Source organism: Carassius auratus, chromosome 30 (genome assembly GCF_003368295.1).
Source record: "Carassius auratus strain Wakin chromosome 30, ASM336829v1, whole genome shotgun sequence".
In the NCBI taxonomy this organism is placed as follows: domain Eukaryota; kingdom Metazoa; phylum Chordata; class Actinopteri; order Cypriniformes; family Cyprinidae; genus Carassius; species Carassius auratus.
Genome location: NC_039272.1, coordinates 10,337,766 through 10,354,643, shown reverse-complemented (window position 1 = coordinate 10,354,643; position 16,878 = coordinate 10,337,766). Strand labels below are relative to the sequence as shown.

Below are 16,878 nucleotides of genomic sequence, written 5' to 3'. Positions count from 1 at the left end.
GTTTGACATGCTAGCATCCTTTACCATGAAAATGTTTTTTAAGAAACTCAATAAACCAAATCGCATATCTTTTTCTGACAAAAAATATTGGATTATGAGTAAATGTGTTTAACATTTGGCAAATGCCAGAAAAACTAAGTTAACAAGCGCTGCTTGATGGACATATGATATATCTTGGATATTATCATACATATGAGATGAGCATCTACACGGCTGGTCTAACTCGATTAGCCCCTCTGTCGCCTGTGTGTGTGTGTGTGAGCAGCTGCTGTACAGAATCGGCATTAATAACAGTTATGCTTCAATCTAAACAGTGCACACAGCGCTGGATAAGAGTGTGTGTAACAGAGGACTTCTGTGAGCACCGCTGCTTTCAGATCACAAGCTGTAGCTGCCGCTCATTGAAAGCATGTGTCTTTGAGTCAGGAGTTGAGCTGCAGTAATGAGGAGATGATCTGATCTGTTCCACACACACACACACACACACTCACGCTGCCTGACCCTTCAGCCCCTAGTAGCCCCTGGCGCTTTCAGCAAGCAGGCGTATACGCAGCTGTTTTTGTTTGCATATGTGACCATAACTGTTTCCTGGTGTCTCCTTTAGCTACCTGGATATATACAGTGCAGTCCTGGTTTTCTTTATCACCTGCTGTGACTCTTATGTTCACGTAATGATTAAAAAGAGAGGGCAAGCAGGTTCAGTTTTTATCTTATCGTTAAAGTGCTCTGTGTGAGTGTGTGTGTGCGCAGTATAGTCTGTTAACCGAACTTGCCTGTGTGTGGGTGGAGTGTATAACCCTGCCCCACATTAGAGACCCATAAAAGTGTTTGTGTCAGTCGAGTTCAGCTCACGTGGAGTACTGAACACTGTTCCAAACAAACTTCTGCTCGAGCTTTCTGTTCCCAGAGTCCCCCGAGAATGTTTTAGAGAAAGCGAGCGAAAGAACAAGCCAGAAAAATATGCATAAACGAGAAGAACACATTTTTGTTCCTTTTTTTCCATCTTAAACTGGCAGCCCATGTGTTCTGCCGTCCCTCTAGAGCTTTTTCGGAGAAAGAGGGAGGGTTGGAGAATGTGTGTACGCGAGACACCCCTCCTTAGCTGCGCAGTGGTATTCGCCATTTGTACCGACACCAGTGAGAAAGTTGTGGAGCAGCTTGCTCTGCCAATCAAAATCCTGACGGGGCTGGGTTAAGATCGGTCAGTCTCCTTTCCCCTCCACCCTGCGGGGATTACCTGGGTTGACCCTAGCACCCAGATTAGCTAGCGCTCGCACTCGTTTGTGTGTGTGAGTGAGATGGAGATGCCACCGCTTCTTTAGCAGGCTCAAACAACCCCGTGGCACGCTTTCTCAGAATATGCGCCATTGATCTGCGAGCCGGGTCCCGGATCTGAGGATCTGTTCCAGGGCAACGCCGCTGTCAGGCAGCCCGAGGCGCACTCTCCTGCTCAGCCTGTTCCTGTCACTAACTCTGGCCTCGGCGCCACTGCATTCTGGGATATATAATGGCATAAAGAAAGGACATTCATAAGGGGCAGATAAACCTAGATGAAGGTACTGTATGAATGAGTGAATGTGGAGTAGTTTTTGTGTGCTTATGGAGGCTGTTTGTAGAGATTTGTAGAGCTACATTCTTGTTTTTGGTTAGAGATGCAAACCATGGGTAAGGTTTGTTTGCTTGCTAGGGTTTATTTGTTTATTCTATATAAAAGAACATTTATGTATTTTGTTTTTGGTTAATAGTATTGTTTTTGTTATTATTATTATTATTTTAGTTTTTTTTGGGAATATAGGTTTAACTGTTGTTATTATTATTATTATTTAAACTAATAACCATTATCAGTTACTGTCATCTTACCTATAGTAGCATACCATGTACGTAAGATGTGTGCGGCGGTGATTAGCTTGGATGTGCTATTGACTTGGTGACATCTACAGGATGGGAGGTGTGCTGCTAACAAATTTGAGCAAATTTTCATGCAGCTATTGAAAACAAAATAAAAGCATAGATTAAAAGGAAGATCGATTTTATGAATCAAACCTAATCAAAATATATATTTTAATTTTTTATTTTTTCCCCCCAAACTGCTAGAGTTGTTGATGCTCAGTTTTGGTTGCAAGTTAGTTTTTCTTGGCCTGGTCTCCTCTCTCTCCTTTTCTTGATTGGTTTATCTGAGCTACAGCAGGAGCTTGTGACCGTCTTTCGTGTGACTTTACCCGATTAAGAAAATCAAGATAATATTTTTACTGAACTGTCCTTGTATTAGATTTGCATCTTTCACTGCACATGTTAAATTCAGAGTAATTTATAATGCAATCAGCCTCTTTTCCACTCTTCACATTTGTCACCATATAGTAAGTCACTTTTGTTGGGAATTGAAAAACTTAGAATGTTTTGATCATATCACATTTTGTGATCTGATCAAATGCAGAATTTTGCAGTAATTATTTGTAGTGCAGTTTGTCGTAACCACTGCTTACCCTACAGATACAAAATAAAGTGTGTCCAAAGGTTCACTGAAAGCTGTGAAGCTAAAGTTTTCAATAAAAGATAAGGTGACATTAGAATATTGACGGTAGATTAATTTTCAATTCTTACTATCTTCGTAATCTCTCTCTTGAAAAGATTTATCCTGCTTAAAAAAATAAAATCCTTTTTGTTAATAAAGCTTGTGAAAACAATATTTGCATTCATGCAGACTTTAATAAGATGTTGTACGTGCTAAGTGTGCAAGTGTTGTTAATAACTGCTTATAAAAACCCTGGTGCATGTTGCGTGTTCCTTCAGATTCAGGATATCCTGCATTCTGTTCTTTTCCATTGTGCTTCAGCTGTTTTTGAAAACAAGGGGTCTTTAAGAAAATGTCCCTATGAACCCTAAACCAGCCTAATTACATTCTTCCTAAAGACCGATTTGTTGACTGGCAATACTGGCATTTTCTGTGGGATCGGGGTATCAGTCAGACGAGACCGAGCCAAATCCGACATAGTGTGTATACTATTGTGTCATTATTATTAAGCCCCACGAAAGCATTTAGAAAGCACATTCAAGTTTTTGTGCACTATATTTTAAGTGTTCTGAAGCCATTTCACAGTTTAATGTGTTCAGGTGAATATTTAAGTCAAATTCTTTGTAAACTGTTTTGCTGCTATTACTTTAAGAGCTGCCGCTGCTGAACATGACACAGCACACGCTGCCATTTTTGTGCGTGCGATTGAAGAGCACATGCAAGAGCACAGTATATCAGCTGACAGAACAGGAAGATTCATTTTTACTGACATATGACCTGATAACATCTCATCTGACCACAGTTTACTGATGTTCTACTGAAGCTGCTTCGTCACCCGTACCGTTTCCATCCTCGCTTGACTCCTGAAACCTAAATTTCAGTTTAATTTCAGTTAAATCTTTTTTTTTTTAAATAATAACATTGCTTTGCTTTTAAGTTTATAATGTAAATCAAAAATCCCATATAAGCTGTCCAAAAAAAACTGACTTCGCCTGTAAAGAAAGTCTTTAGATGGAAAGTAAAGTCATTGTAAACTGAGCTCTGAATGGCAGAAATGGGCTTTTATTGTGATCCATGTGTCAGTTTGTCGATGTGCTATAACTGGAAGAGAGCACTGGAACAAGCACATCCTCCTCCTGCCCTTCAGCCTAGAGAATGAGTGATTGATCTTGTGTCCGCTCCATGCTTGCTATATGTCTTTCATGTGTTGGCCTCTTTCTCTGTCATTTTTATTTTTGTTTTGACCTGAATTATCTCCGTTTCGCTTCCTTCCCCCCCCCTTATTTGTTCTACGTCTCTGTGGCAGAGGTTCTGACTTTTTTTTTTTTTTTTTTGGTCCCATCTGGCAGCTGCACAGCTTGTTTGTGTTGGCTGAGCCCTGCTTGTTCCAGTGCTTTGCTTCTCTTTCGTGGAACAGACCGAGCAGGAGGAGGGGCTTCAGTTCCTCTGTCCGCGCCAGCAACCATGATAAAGAACTTTGGGCCATTAGCACACTGGATCCCTCATCAAAGACCGTCTCCACCAACTGCAGTCCTGCACTTAGACCAGTGCTTCTCAACCCGCGGCCCCTGAAATATTCATATGCAGCCCTTCATACTGAAAACAATTTAAAATATAATTGTTTTATAATTCATTTAAGATTTTACATTAATTGAAAATGTACTAAACAAATATAAGCTATGATGTTTTATGTAAAATAATTTTGTATTTAATGTATTATTTTCAGACATGAGCAGACCTGTACTCACGTACTTAACGTTAAGCATTTAACGAACACTTACAAGTGTGCACTTTAGCAGAATTCAATTCAAATAGTCATCAGCACACATTAGTTTGTAAAAATTGAGCATCAGAATGGAAAAGCGTGTTGGAGAAAAACTAAACATAGAAAACACCAAATTCGCAACTTCATAGTGTTACTTATTTTGAGCTGAATTTCACAAAATTGGTCAGCTCATAAAAGCATCAGGTTGTTTTATTAATAGTGAGTAAAATTATTTACATTTTCTCTTCATCGTCTGACTGTCAGCCTGCATATGAAACGCCGCTCTAGACGCTGGCTATGTTCACATTAAAAACCTGAATATTTAGTATTTAGACGATGCTTTGTTTATATTGTTTTTATGAGTAACCTGCATTTTTGTGAATGTACATAAGTGTGTTAATAACAAGATCTCATGTTTGGAAGGCCGTCAAGTAAACTTAAATTGCAAACTTAAATTGCAAACTTAATTTCCTAATACTTCTCTCTTGATTTTTTTGTAAAGCTTAGATGGTTTTGAAAGTTTAAATGGAAGTGAAACGTCAAGTTAAATCAGATTTGCTTTTTTTTTTTTTTTTTTTTTTTTTTTTTTTATATATATAAAGTTAAACGTTTCTGCACTGACTATGCTGGCCTTCAGATATTTTAAAGTACAGTATCAACTTTATTGATGCTGTATAATGTTATTTGCACATGATGGATAAATATGGTTCAATAACAAATGAATTTGACAAAGAATATTTAAATTACATGAAAAATGAAATTCAAACTGTGACTTAAACATCTGTAATGAAAATGTTTTTAATTCTACAGGTCTGTGGTACGTTTGTTTATGCATGTTCATGAACATTGGAGAAAGATAGATTTTACTCCTGAATTCTGCTGCTATGAGAGACAACTCTTTAAACTTACACTAACAGCATAAAACATTGGGCTCATTGTGTTTTGTGTGTGTAGATGGTGTTTCCACCTACAGGAGTTTGTTCTGATTGGCCAGTACTTGCTCTGTTTAGCTTTTCACTCACTTCTCACTTGTTCATCTGCCTCTTCTCTCTTCATATATTTCCACCACTTCTTAGTCCTTCCTTTTTGTGCTTATCATCACACTGCACAGTAATTCTGATTTCATATACATATTTGTTTTTTACATTTCGGTTTTCAGAACATAAAAAAAAGTAGAATTGCAATGCTTTTACTTTCCTTGTTAGGAAAGTAGGCCTGAAGGGATGTGATGATCGAATGTGTGTGAAATGTTGTTTTTGATCGTTTTTCATGGAAAAAAAGTGAGGAAGAGACGGAGATAGATCATCAGTAACCAGACAGGAATTTTGTCTGATTCAGTCCAGAGCAGGAACGATTTGGAGCATGCTTTTCGGTTTGCCGTCTGGCTTTAAACTGAAGTGAGATTCGTTTTGTGGGCTCTGTCACAGTAGCAAACAATGAAATGTAGAAAACTTGGGTCCTCCCAAAAGTTGGACAAAGTTTCCAAACTAAGCAAATGGCAGTCTGACTATAGTCAAGAAAGAATTCTTCTAAAATGATCTGCACAAATTTTTGTGTGCCATTATATATATTTCCAGTTTATTTCACATAAAAAAAAAACATTGTTGGGTAAGTTACTTTTCAAAAAGTAATTAATTACTATTACTAATTACGTCATCAATTTTGTATTTGAAATTACTAATTACTCTGTCTCAAAAGTAACTTAATTATTCAAATCGCTAATTAGGCTACATCTTAAAATCCCTATAAACCTTAATAGAAATTAAACTTAATTCTTTCAATTTGAGTTAAACATATACTAGTTTAGCCTTTTAGCTTTAAAACATAAAACATGTTATACTTAAACATTTTTATAAAAAATTAACCTTGTTTGGTTAACAAATAGAAATACTCTGAATAACAACATATCTGAATAACAAAAAAGCTTAAGAAAAGTTAAACAATACATTTCAGTTTGGCAAGAAAAGCCCACCTAGTAAAAGCCGTACGGGTGTATGTAAAAACACTTTAACTAATAAATTAATAAATGGCCATTTCATTCATAAGATCAAAAGAATCGTGTGTGATTTGTTATAAAGCAGCAGCGCTGTACAAAAACGTCTGTCTCTGGCTCAGCGCCAAACAAAGCGTGAGCACAGATTTGAATTCAGCTGATGCTTTGCTGCACTGAACGATCGAATCACACCGGTGTGATTGTATCAAATATAAAAAATATTATTCTGCTATTTTTGTCTCTTTGGAATGTGCGTTTAAAATATACTTGGGTCAGAAATCTGAGGGGGAACGTGCCCCCTCTGACACTATTTGAAGTGAACTGTTGATTATTCCAGTGATGGCTACCTGGTCACAAGTCTGTGCTCTTGTTAAATTCAGCTGTCTACGTGCTGCTTTCATTGTGGTTCTTTTCCTTTTAAAGCAGATAACACGACCGTCACAGGAAGACAAGACAGACGACAAGAACGAAGAGGACAAAGCGGAGAAATCGGAGAAGAAAGAGGACGAGGAGAAGAAGGAAGAGGAGGAGAAAGATGAAAAAGAGGACTCTAAGTAAGTCCCAGGTTTTTGTCTTTGTTTTCCTACCGTTTTCATTAGATAGTTGTGATGAACTGGCCTCAACTCCCCTTTTTGCTCCAATCCCACTGTGAAATCTTAAAGGGCACATGCACACTGAAAATGTAAGTGACAACAGCACATTTATTGTTATGTTGGTACAGACTGCACGATTAAATAATGAAATTGCAATGTTCTCCAAAACCACCCATATAATGGATAGATTGCTCTCTTATTAAGTGTGCAGTGGTTAAAGTAGGTGAGATGATCTGTTTTCTGTGAGGTGAGCCTTATTGTAACATGGGCTTAAGATTAACCTCATTAACTCATTTGGTTTGGAGGAGACTGCATGTTTACTCGGGACCTGTTATGTCACTACCAAGAATTCAACAAAAAGTTGAATTAATTATGAAAAAAATGGGATTTTTGAATTTTCTGTGAACACACAAAACCATACAGAAGTGGTTTTAAGATCTGTGAGAGCTCATGTTATGGAAGCTCTGTGATAAACTCTAAAAGACCTAATACATCAGCAGGGGAGAAACTCGCACAGGATCTGCATTCGTAACTCTGTGTTCTACTCGCTCTGACCATCTGAATAGATGTTTGAATTGAGTTCAGTGCGGAGGAGAGCCTTTATTCCTCACCTTTGCCTCCGCAGGGACATCAGTAAAGATAAAGAGAAGTGTGAGGGAGAGGAGGAAGAGGGTAAGGAGCAAAGCACGGCACGCGGCCGAAAGACCGCAAACAGCCAGGGACGCCGTAAGGGCCGCATCACCACCCGCTCCATGGCCAATAACGAAGCTGCATCTGTGGTGGCAGAGGAAACACCTCCACAACCACCTGAACCAGGTAACATTTGTTGAGCGTGTGTTTTTTTTTTTTGACGTGCAAGCTTAAAGATTTGGCTTGCATTTAATATTTTTGCTATTCATTTTACATCAGCTTTTTACATTTACATTACAATTACATTTACATCAGCATTTTACATCAGCAGTTGTGATGCTTAATATGTGTGTAAATCCCATTTTGTCTGGATTCTTTGATGAATAGAAATTAAATGAAAATGTAAAAAAAAAAATAGCAATTTTAAATAACACTTTAGTATAGGGGACCAATGCTCACTATTAAGTAGTTAGTTATCAGCATTAACATTGGCTGTTTATTAGTACTTCTAAAGCGCATGTTCTGCATGACCATATTCTACATCCATAATCCTACCCAATACCTAAACTTAAGAATGACCTTACTAATACTATTAATAAGTAGCAAATCGTGAGTTTGAGGAAAAAGTAAATGGTTAATGCTTTGTTAGTAGCGAGAATTGGACCTTGAAATAAAGTGAGACCAAATCTTAAAATTATAAAGGTCTTTACTGTCACTTTTAGCAATATTTGCTAATCAAAAACCTAATAAATTGTTCTGTTAAATGATTTTATGACCAAAAAATTCTAAAAGAAAATGAACACATAAATATGAATTATAAATAAAAATTTAAGGGCGAACAAAACAAATATGGGGCCAGTAAAATTGTAAGTAAACATGAGTTTCTGAGATCTAGCTGGAAAAAACATAAGTAAAAAGTTTTGTTTTTAATCTTACATTGTTGTATGAATTTAACTCATTTTTATTAAGTAAAACAGTTTCACAAACTGAAATGTAAAAAATAACAACAGGGGACCAACTGAGAACTAGAAATTTTCTTTTTTTTTCTTTCTTTTGTTTCTTTTTTTCATGATTAGTCCGAACAAACTGATTTGCTTATAATGCATCCAACTTCCCAATAATAGGGCACGTACACATACACACAAATGAGGCCAAGTCATTGTGGTTTATTCTGTGTTACTTAGTTCTGCCGGAGCCCACACCCTCCTCTAAACCCGAGCCGGTGCAGAAACCAACACGAGAGCCTGCAAAACCCTCACCTGCAGCCAGCACAGAGACACGAGGTAAGCACCGCCTTCTTCCCCACATACTTTCCCTCTCTTTCTGTTCAAATAGCTTCTCACATTAACACACTCATTCACGGTCACCTCTCAGAAAGGTGCATCTGTGCCGTGATGTCTGTCTGTCTGCTGATCATGTGGTCAGTCTGTGAGCCGTTCCTCCGTGACCTCATTACAAAGCCTGAATGTCACCTAGTTTGCTGCTTTCTCTGGCCGCAATGTGGTCTACGTGTGCACTAGTAGTGTTTGATTCAAATGTTATCGTGATCGCAGGGCTGCAGTACAGAAACACTGAGGATTTGATCCCCGAGGCTGACAAATCACCAATACTTCTCTTCTGTTCTTTCACTGTTATGACATCTAGACTGTTTCTCTTCATTTTACTGTTTATTCCCTTTGCACTCTTTTGTTTCCTCGTTTTGCTGCTGCTCTTTTGCTCCGTCTCTCTCTCTCGCGCACTTTTCTGTGAGATTGTTTGTCCCTCTCTTCTTTCTGCCACCCAACGCCAGACTCAAGGTCTCTGAGTTTGTGTTGCCGTGGTGACAGCGGGTGGAGGGATCGCCATGGAGACAGTAATGAGAGGCAGGTAAACTCGGCGAGTCTCAGGAGGAGTTTGATTAGAGCGAAAAGAGGAATGAAAGAACGGCCTGTTTGTTTCATTTAGCTTTCGGTGCCACTTTAAAATGAATTAAGAGACCTCATTGTTCTGTAAACCGTGTTTACGTTTACCCCTGAACGTAGTCAGCGTCCTGGTGAGCGGTTGTAGCTGATTAGCACGCTGTACCTTGAAGTTTAGTCACCAGGTGTGTTTCTGGTAACTAAACTTTAGACTCAGACTCAGAGGCTGACTTCGTCCTCTGTATTATGATCTGATGGACCAGTAAAGCTGTTTAAAGGGTTAGTTCAACCCAAAATGGAAATTCTGTGAGTAATTTCTCACCTAAATGCTGTTCCAAACCTGTAAGAAATGTATTAATCTTCAGCAGACAAATTAAGATATTCTTGATTAAATCCGAGAGCTTTCTGACCCTGAATAGACAGCTACGCAGCTGACACATTTAAGGCCCAAAAAGGTATTAAAGACATCATTAAAGTAGTCAGTGTGACTAGTGTTTCAGCTTTAATTTTATGAAGCTATGAGAAATTCGTGCACAAAGAAAACAATATTAAGGAGTTTATTCAATGGTTTTTCTCCTCCTGTGCTTGAATTCCTCTGCTTGTAAACAAGGCGCAGTGTATGCTTCTTCCACATCAGCAGCAGCATGCACATGTGTCGTGGTATTCTCAGTAATGGCGGAGGATGGGATGAGGAGGACAAGAATTGTTGAATAAAGTTATTTTGTTTTCTTTGTGCACAAAAAGTATTGTCGTAGCTTCTTGAAATTATGGTTGGACCACTGATTAATGATGATCTTAAGTTTCTGAGCATTGTACGTGTCAGTTGCATTGCTGTTTATGGAGGGTCAGAAAGCTCTCGGATTTCATCAAAAGTATTTTTATTTGTGTTCTGAAGACGAACCGATCTCTTAAGGGTTTCAATGACATGCAGGGTAATTAATGACAGAAATTCCATTTTTGTTTGAACTTTTTCCTTTAAACCTCAAGCCCTCATTGGCCCAGATATTATTTTCGCTTTGCCTGAAAAGTCTTGTCTGTGCTTGATTTTTTTTTTTTCTTATCATTCTGTGCTCAATAGCCATAATGCACCAATTCCATGTCTAAGCCACCATCAACATGATAAAACCGTGGACTACAAGCATATGCATGTAACACACACACACACGTGTTCAGGGGTCATGGGGCAACGCAAACTGTGTCTAGTGGGTCACCAAAGAGACGTTTATTTGAAGAGTTTTAGCAGAGACTCGCCGCACAAGTCATCCAAACACTGCGGGGACACACACGCACTCTCACATAAATGTCAGAGGTTCACACTGTGCTAAATCTGTCTTAGTGTTTAGTCAATTTCAAGGAGAACCTCGGGATGGGCGGGAGAGGAGAGCACAGGCTGTCTTTCTCTACCATGCTGTCTTTCTCTCGGTCTCTGTCTTTCTCTCTCTCTCTCTCTCACTCTCACTCTTGCTGTAGTTTGAGTGGAAATTATGTAGGGAGGGGTTGTTGCGCTGCTCGCTTCAGTTTGGCTACTGTTATAAGACAGACTGCCTAATGATATGGGTGAGGGAGTGAGAGTGTGTGCTGGTCTTAGACCCAGAAGGGTGGTGCTTCTGCACTCCTCCACTGTCTGCTTGAGATCAGCTGACTGGACTCTCTTAGAGACCGAGCAAGAGAGACAGGAGAAAGAGAGAGGTGAGCCTGCCTAGTTGAGTCCAGTAAGCACCAGGGAGGGAAAGCAATAAACAGAGAAAAGGACAGAAAGCATTTGAGGACGGAGAGAGAGCGAGACTGTGGGAGGTTGGAGGTCTCCGCAGTGCTCATGTGTAAACAGATAGAAAGGGAGGGTGTGAGATGAGCCGTGTCGTGTAGCTCTGCTCGAGTTTTTCCTCACTGACACTGACAGTGTGTGTCGCTACAGGCGCAGTTGAAGCTGGAGAGACGTCTCGCTGGACGGAGGAGGAGATGGAGATCGCCAAAAAAGGTACTGCTTGACTTTTACTTCATCTCCCTCCCCCACCCCCTCTCCTTCTCTGGTTCTCAATTGGCTCTGTCTGATCTCGTATGATTTCACACATGCACAAACTTTTCACCTCACTTTTGCTCTGCTTATTTGATGTCTCTGGTGTTGCATGTTTTCTCATGTTGGGGGAAGTGGGTTGTGGTTGCATTTGTGAGCATCCTCTTTGTAGTGATTATTCAGATTAGGATTGTACAGAAGAAACTGAAGTAACTGTGTGACTGTTTGACATACTAGAAACTTTACAAGACAACCAATCATTTCTATACAGAATTCACCCCCAGGTCTTGAGTTTGTAGTTTAATGGGTTTTTAATTAAGTGTTCTTTTTTTTTTTTTTTTGCAAATCTCTCTGAAAACATTCCCAGGTTACATGTCATTATTTCATGACAGTTCACTAAATTCTTATTACTGCATTCAAAATTTTAAATGCATTGCATTGTTTATCGAGCACAGAGGAGTGCAGCTCAATCAGCTGTGTTTATTTGCACATTTATATGTAACCAAGATACTAACTATTCTATAGTGAATCTCCTTAATTTTGATTGCTAAAATAAATTGATTACAGTATTTTCTTCATATTTGCAAGACACTAACATGGTGTATTTTTTGCATTTGCAGTAATGAGTTATTTTTTTGTAGGTCTTTAAATGTGGTTCACTTTTTCAAGAGAATAGAATTTCCAGTTTCCTCCTCTAGATTTATTGGTGAAATATGACTTGGACATGATCTTGACAGCTTTCACAAGATTCTCTTGAACAAGTTGGGGTTCAGTTTGCAAGTATGCACTGTTAGTGATGCAAGATATTGGATTTTCCCGATATTCCGATAATTTGCAACTCATTTTGACCGATAGCCGATACAGATATATAATTATTTTTAATTTTTGTTAGTTTGTAACAATAACTTATTTGTTAGAATTAAATAAACATGAATAAAGTTATTTTATAATTACAGTACATTGAAGTTTTGAAAATAACTATTAATAAACTATATATTAATCACTGCAATTTTTTTTCTCAGAAAGATGCTGTGGTAACCTTAATATTGTATTTTTTTATTTAATATTTGTAAATGGTCTAAAGCAAAAGAGTTTTAAAATTCAAAAAATATTTAAAAACTCATAATTTGTTTAAAAAATACAACATGTTACACATTAATTAATAAGTCTGTGTAAATCAGATTATTTAATTGAGTGCTATGTTTGTGATTTGTGAATTCTGTCATTAATTGCTCACCCTGCATGTCGTTGAAACCCTTAAGAGATCCGTTTATCTTCAGAACACAAAGGCTATAGCTTTTGACCTTTTAAATCAAAACATACTCATGATTTTATGGCATCAGTTACTCCATTTAATCAGAAAGACTAAATATTATGTGTATTTTACTTTAATTTTATTCGAAGTAGGCAAACAGCACCCCCTACGGAATTAAATCTCCTCACCAAACGGGCATTAGGACCCTGGGGAGGCTGTTGCTACATGTGCTATTACTGTTGACTATATCAGAGGACCTCAGAAGAAGCCAACCCTGAAACAACATAAAGAAATACCAAATTTTGTTATAGTTCGATTGCATCATATAATAATTACTGTTTACGTTTTTTACATTTATTTTTCCATACATTTGACATGTATATTAACTGACAGTCACCACTGATACTACTCCTACTACTAAATATTGTAGAAAAGTAATTTGCTTTGCAACGATTTGTATCGTAAAAAGCACTATACCAGTAATCTTGAATTGAACTGACTAAATCTCACACCAAGGGCTTCATTCTGTATGTGCATTCTCAGTTCAAATGATCATTCATCATTCAGGCAAAACTTTGCTTCAGGTATTAGTCATACTGCTGACGTGATCTCCCCGCTAGCACATCCTGAGCACATGTGAGTTAACGTATTCCTCTTATCGGCAAGACATATTGGCATAATTTTTCATATCGGGCCGATGCCGATATTTTCATTTAAAGCCAGTATTGTCCAATTCCAATACTAGTCCAATAATATCATGCATCCCTAGTCACTGTCAGTGTCACAGCAGAAATTGATGAAGGAAAATAATATTTGCCTTGTTTGCACTGAATCCAAACACTGGTAATTTACTGGTTGTTGTTTTTGACTGATTGTATTAACTGTCTGGAAAGGAGGACAGTAGAAATTAGCTTTATTTAGATTAAAACCACAACTTTTGTGAAACCGTTTTTCTGAATTTGTTAATCAACCCTTCTGAGACCTGGTCGTTATGGATTTGTGGACTGTTTATTATTTATATATCACTTTTGAAATTTAAATGGATGTATATCCAAAGATGAAGGCACACTTATATTTTTAAGAACATTGACACACACATATTGACAGATACACAAATTTAAGTGCAGTAAATGTTTATATAAATAAAAAATTAAAAGCACTCACAGAAGCATTAAAGTACCAACCTACCCCTAGGACTCTTTAAAGCATCGGAGTTTGCAGAAGTGTTTTCAGGTCAGACTGCAGTCATCTGAGTGCATTCCTTTTGCTTCCTCTTTCTTTGTGCTCTTTTTTTAGTCCTCTCTTTAGTGGAGGGGAAGTTCATTCCACTGAGGAACAAACATGAAGGTGTGTGTGTGTGTGTGTGTGTGTGTGTTTCTCCCTGTATCTTTTGCACAGACCTCAGGTGAGCCATCAATGTCGCTGCACAGTTCAGTTTAATTGGAGGACAGTCTTAACATGACGGATTGGGGACTAGGGGAACTGCACACTGAGCTTGAGTATTTGTTTAGAGAAACTGAGTGTTTCGTATTCTGTTGAGAAGCGCTGCTCTGTTTGCTGGAACACAGGTGGCCATGAGCAGAAAATATACAGCTCATCAGAAGTTTATTTAGTTCATTTAATCACTCACCTTCTTGTTTGTATTATCACATCAAGCATAAGCCAGGTTTTACTCTGTCGCACAGGGCCAGTGAAAAAAGATAATGTGTTAGGAGCGTATCAAGGTAAACCACTGCGGTTGATCTTGAACCATGATGTTTGCAGTGATTAATTCAGTACTCGTGACACCATGAGTACTCAATCAGTACATCCCACACACTTTCATTATGAGTTTTGGTGCTGGTTGTGGCCTCCTTTCCATCACACTGTGGCCAACTTCTACAACGTGCGATTACAGATTAAGTCAAGAACCGTGGCATTTTTTATGTAGGACTTGACAAATGACAAACACTCTTTAAACCTGTGTCATTTCAGGACATTTGGTTCTTAGTAGGACATCGAGGAGCTTTGACCGGTTAGCGGCTAAAAAGATCCACTGGTGGGCTTTTTAAGATGATATGCGTACATATAGATAGAGATGTGGCAGGTGGAGAAGATGTCATCTGAATTCCATCTCCGCTTGTTTACTGAGCATTTGTACAGTTTGTATAATGTTTGGTAGATTCATTAATTGGGCAATGATATAATATATAATATATATTAATTTATATAATAAAAGCTTGCTATGTGTATGGCATTGACCTAACTGAGACTTTCATAGCACTTGCATATCATTTCTCATTTCTTTTTGATTGATTCCATTGTCCTTATTTGTAGGTTGCTTTGGATAAAAGCATCTGCTAATGACTAAATGTAAATGTTTATGAACCTTTTCTGTTATTTTGTACTGTTCCCTGAGGTCCATTTTTAATGTTATCGAGGTTTGTACATCATAAAACATCATATTAAGAAATAATAGGCTATTTTGAACCCCATCATCAGAACGCTCTGTTTGAATAGCCGTGGCAGATTGTAGAAGTAAACGCCCACTGCTGTGATTGGCTAATGTTTGTATATGTTTCACAGCCTACCTCCTTCATAGATGGATGCCGCTGTAATTTAGGTTAAAAACACAAATACTCCGTACATATCGAACAATCTATAATAACAGATAAAGCAATAACGACCACGTAATAAAAACAATTACTCACACTTGTGTGGTGCAACATTACAGTACGATCCAATATATTCGGCTCGATATCATCTTTTAATTTCAGTCGTTTTGAATCCTGTGTAGAATTGTGCCTTGTTTGTAAACGAATCCATGATAAAATTTAAATGTATGCAATCTTTTCTAATGTTTGGAATATAAGGAAGGTGATACAAAGTTTTTCCACAACTTGCTACTGTACAGTTGCATGTTGCCTTTGGAGCCATTTTATTATTTGCTTAATCTTAGATTAGCTCATTGAATCTGATTAGACTATTAGCATCTCGCTCAAAAATGACCAAAGAGTTTATTTATTTTTTCTTATTTAAAACTTGCATACATTGTGTACTAAGGCCAACGGAAAATAAAAAGTTAAGATTTTGTAGACTGATATGTCTAGGAACTATACTCTCATTTTGGCGTAATAATCAAGGAACTTTGCTGCAGTACCATGAGTGCAGCAGGCACAGTGATATTACTCAGCGCCTGAAAATGTAACTACAGAAGAGTCAAGTTTTAAATAGAAAAACTTTGGTCATTTTTGAGCAAGATGCTAACAGTCTAATCAGATTCAATGATCTATGCTAAGCTAAAAGTGCTACTGTCAGACCCAGAGATTGGTTGAATGAATTTGAAAACGCTAAAACACAACTGTTTAACTTGGAAAATGAGCCTATCTTCAAAAAAAAGCAGTGTTCCTTTAAATGTGTATGTGTGTGTGTGTGTGTGTGTGTGTGTGTGTGTGTGTGTGTGTATATATATATATACACATACACAGGACATTTGTGCGTGTAAATATCTCATGCATGGTCATGGTTGTGATCAGTGACGTGATCTGCTCTGATCTGGTCCAAACTTCGATTTGTGAACACAAAGCCACATACAGCATCACAGACGTCATTTGTTATCTGTGCTGTTTGCGTAGCTCGAGTACTTTATGGAGATCACTTACAATATCATAATAAAGAAGGAATACATGGGGAAAACAGTGTGTTTATTCAGTGTTAATCATTTGATCTCTGAAGCTGACAACTGCTTTTGGGCATGCGTGTGGTCCTGGTCATGTGTACTAGAACCCTGAATAGACAAATACAGATGACATACACATTCGCAGGGTAAAGTCCCTTTACTAATTTAATCTAAAATTGATCTTTTTCAGTTATTTATTCATTTTAATTTGCTACCAAATTGGGACATTTCAAGAACCTGAGAAAAGCCAGAATCAAACACATTTTTCCAAACCAGTAGTCCGTAGTCTTGCCATTCATACTGTTGTCAGGCTGTTAAGATTAGGTTCGATCTATTGATAATGGGCATTTGTACCAACTTTAGTAGATATTTAACTAATGTGATATCACATTAAGAGAGTTATTGTTAAGATATCTGTAAATAACTGTCCTTTCTGATTTCTTGACCTAATGCTAAGTTATTTTGCATCCCTTGCAACCTTAAGAATCATCAATAGCGTGTCATCTTTTGGGATATTGTAAAATCAGGCTGAGTCTCATGATAATGCTCATCAGGAGTTC

The 16,878-nt window shown here is 37.8% G+C and overlaps 1 protein-coding gene across 15 annotated transcripts in view; it reads left to right on the top strand.

Moving 5' to 3' along the window:
• The window catches only part of LOC113049164 (nuclear receptor corepressor 1-like), a 98,779-nt gene that overhangs the window by 54,019 nt on the left and 27,882 nt on the right, over positions 1-16,878 (top strand). For 12 of the 15 annotated variants that reach the window (XM_026211259.1, XM_026211268.1, XM_026211257.1 and 9 more), the window contains 4 exons: positions 6,694-6,824; positions 7,489-7,679; positions 8,678-8,776; positions 11,307-11,369. In XM_026211259.1, coding sequence (XP_026067044.1) covers positions 6,694-6,824; positions 7,489-7,679; positions 8,678-8,776; positions 11,307-11,369 — 484 coding nt within the window. Of the gene's footprint in view, positions 1-829; positions 1,557-6,693; positions 6,825-7,488; positions 7,680-8,677; positions 8,777-11,306; positions 11,370-16,878 lie in introns of those variants that run through there. The other 3 variants (XM_026211270.1, XM_026211269.1, XM_026211260.1) reach the window with 3 other exon arrangements.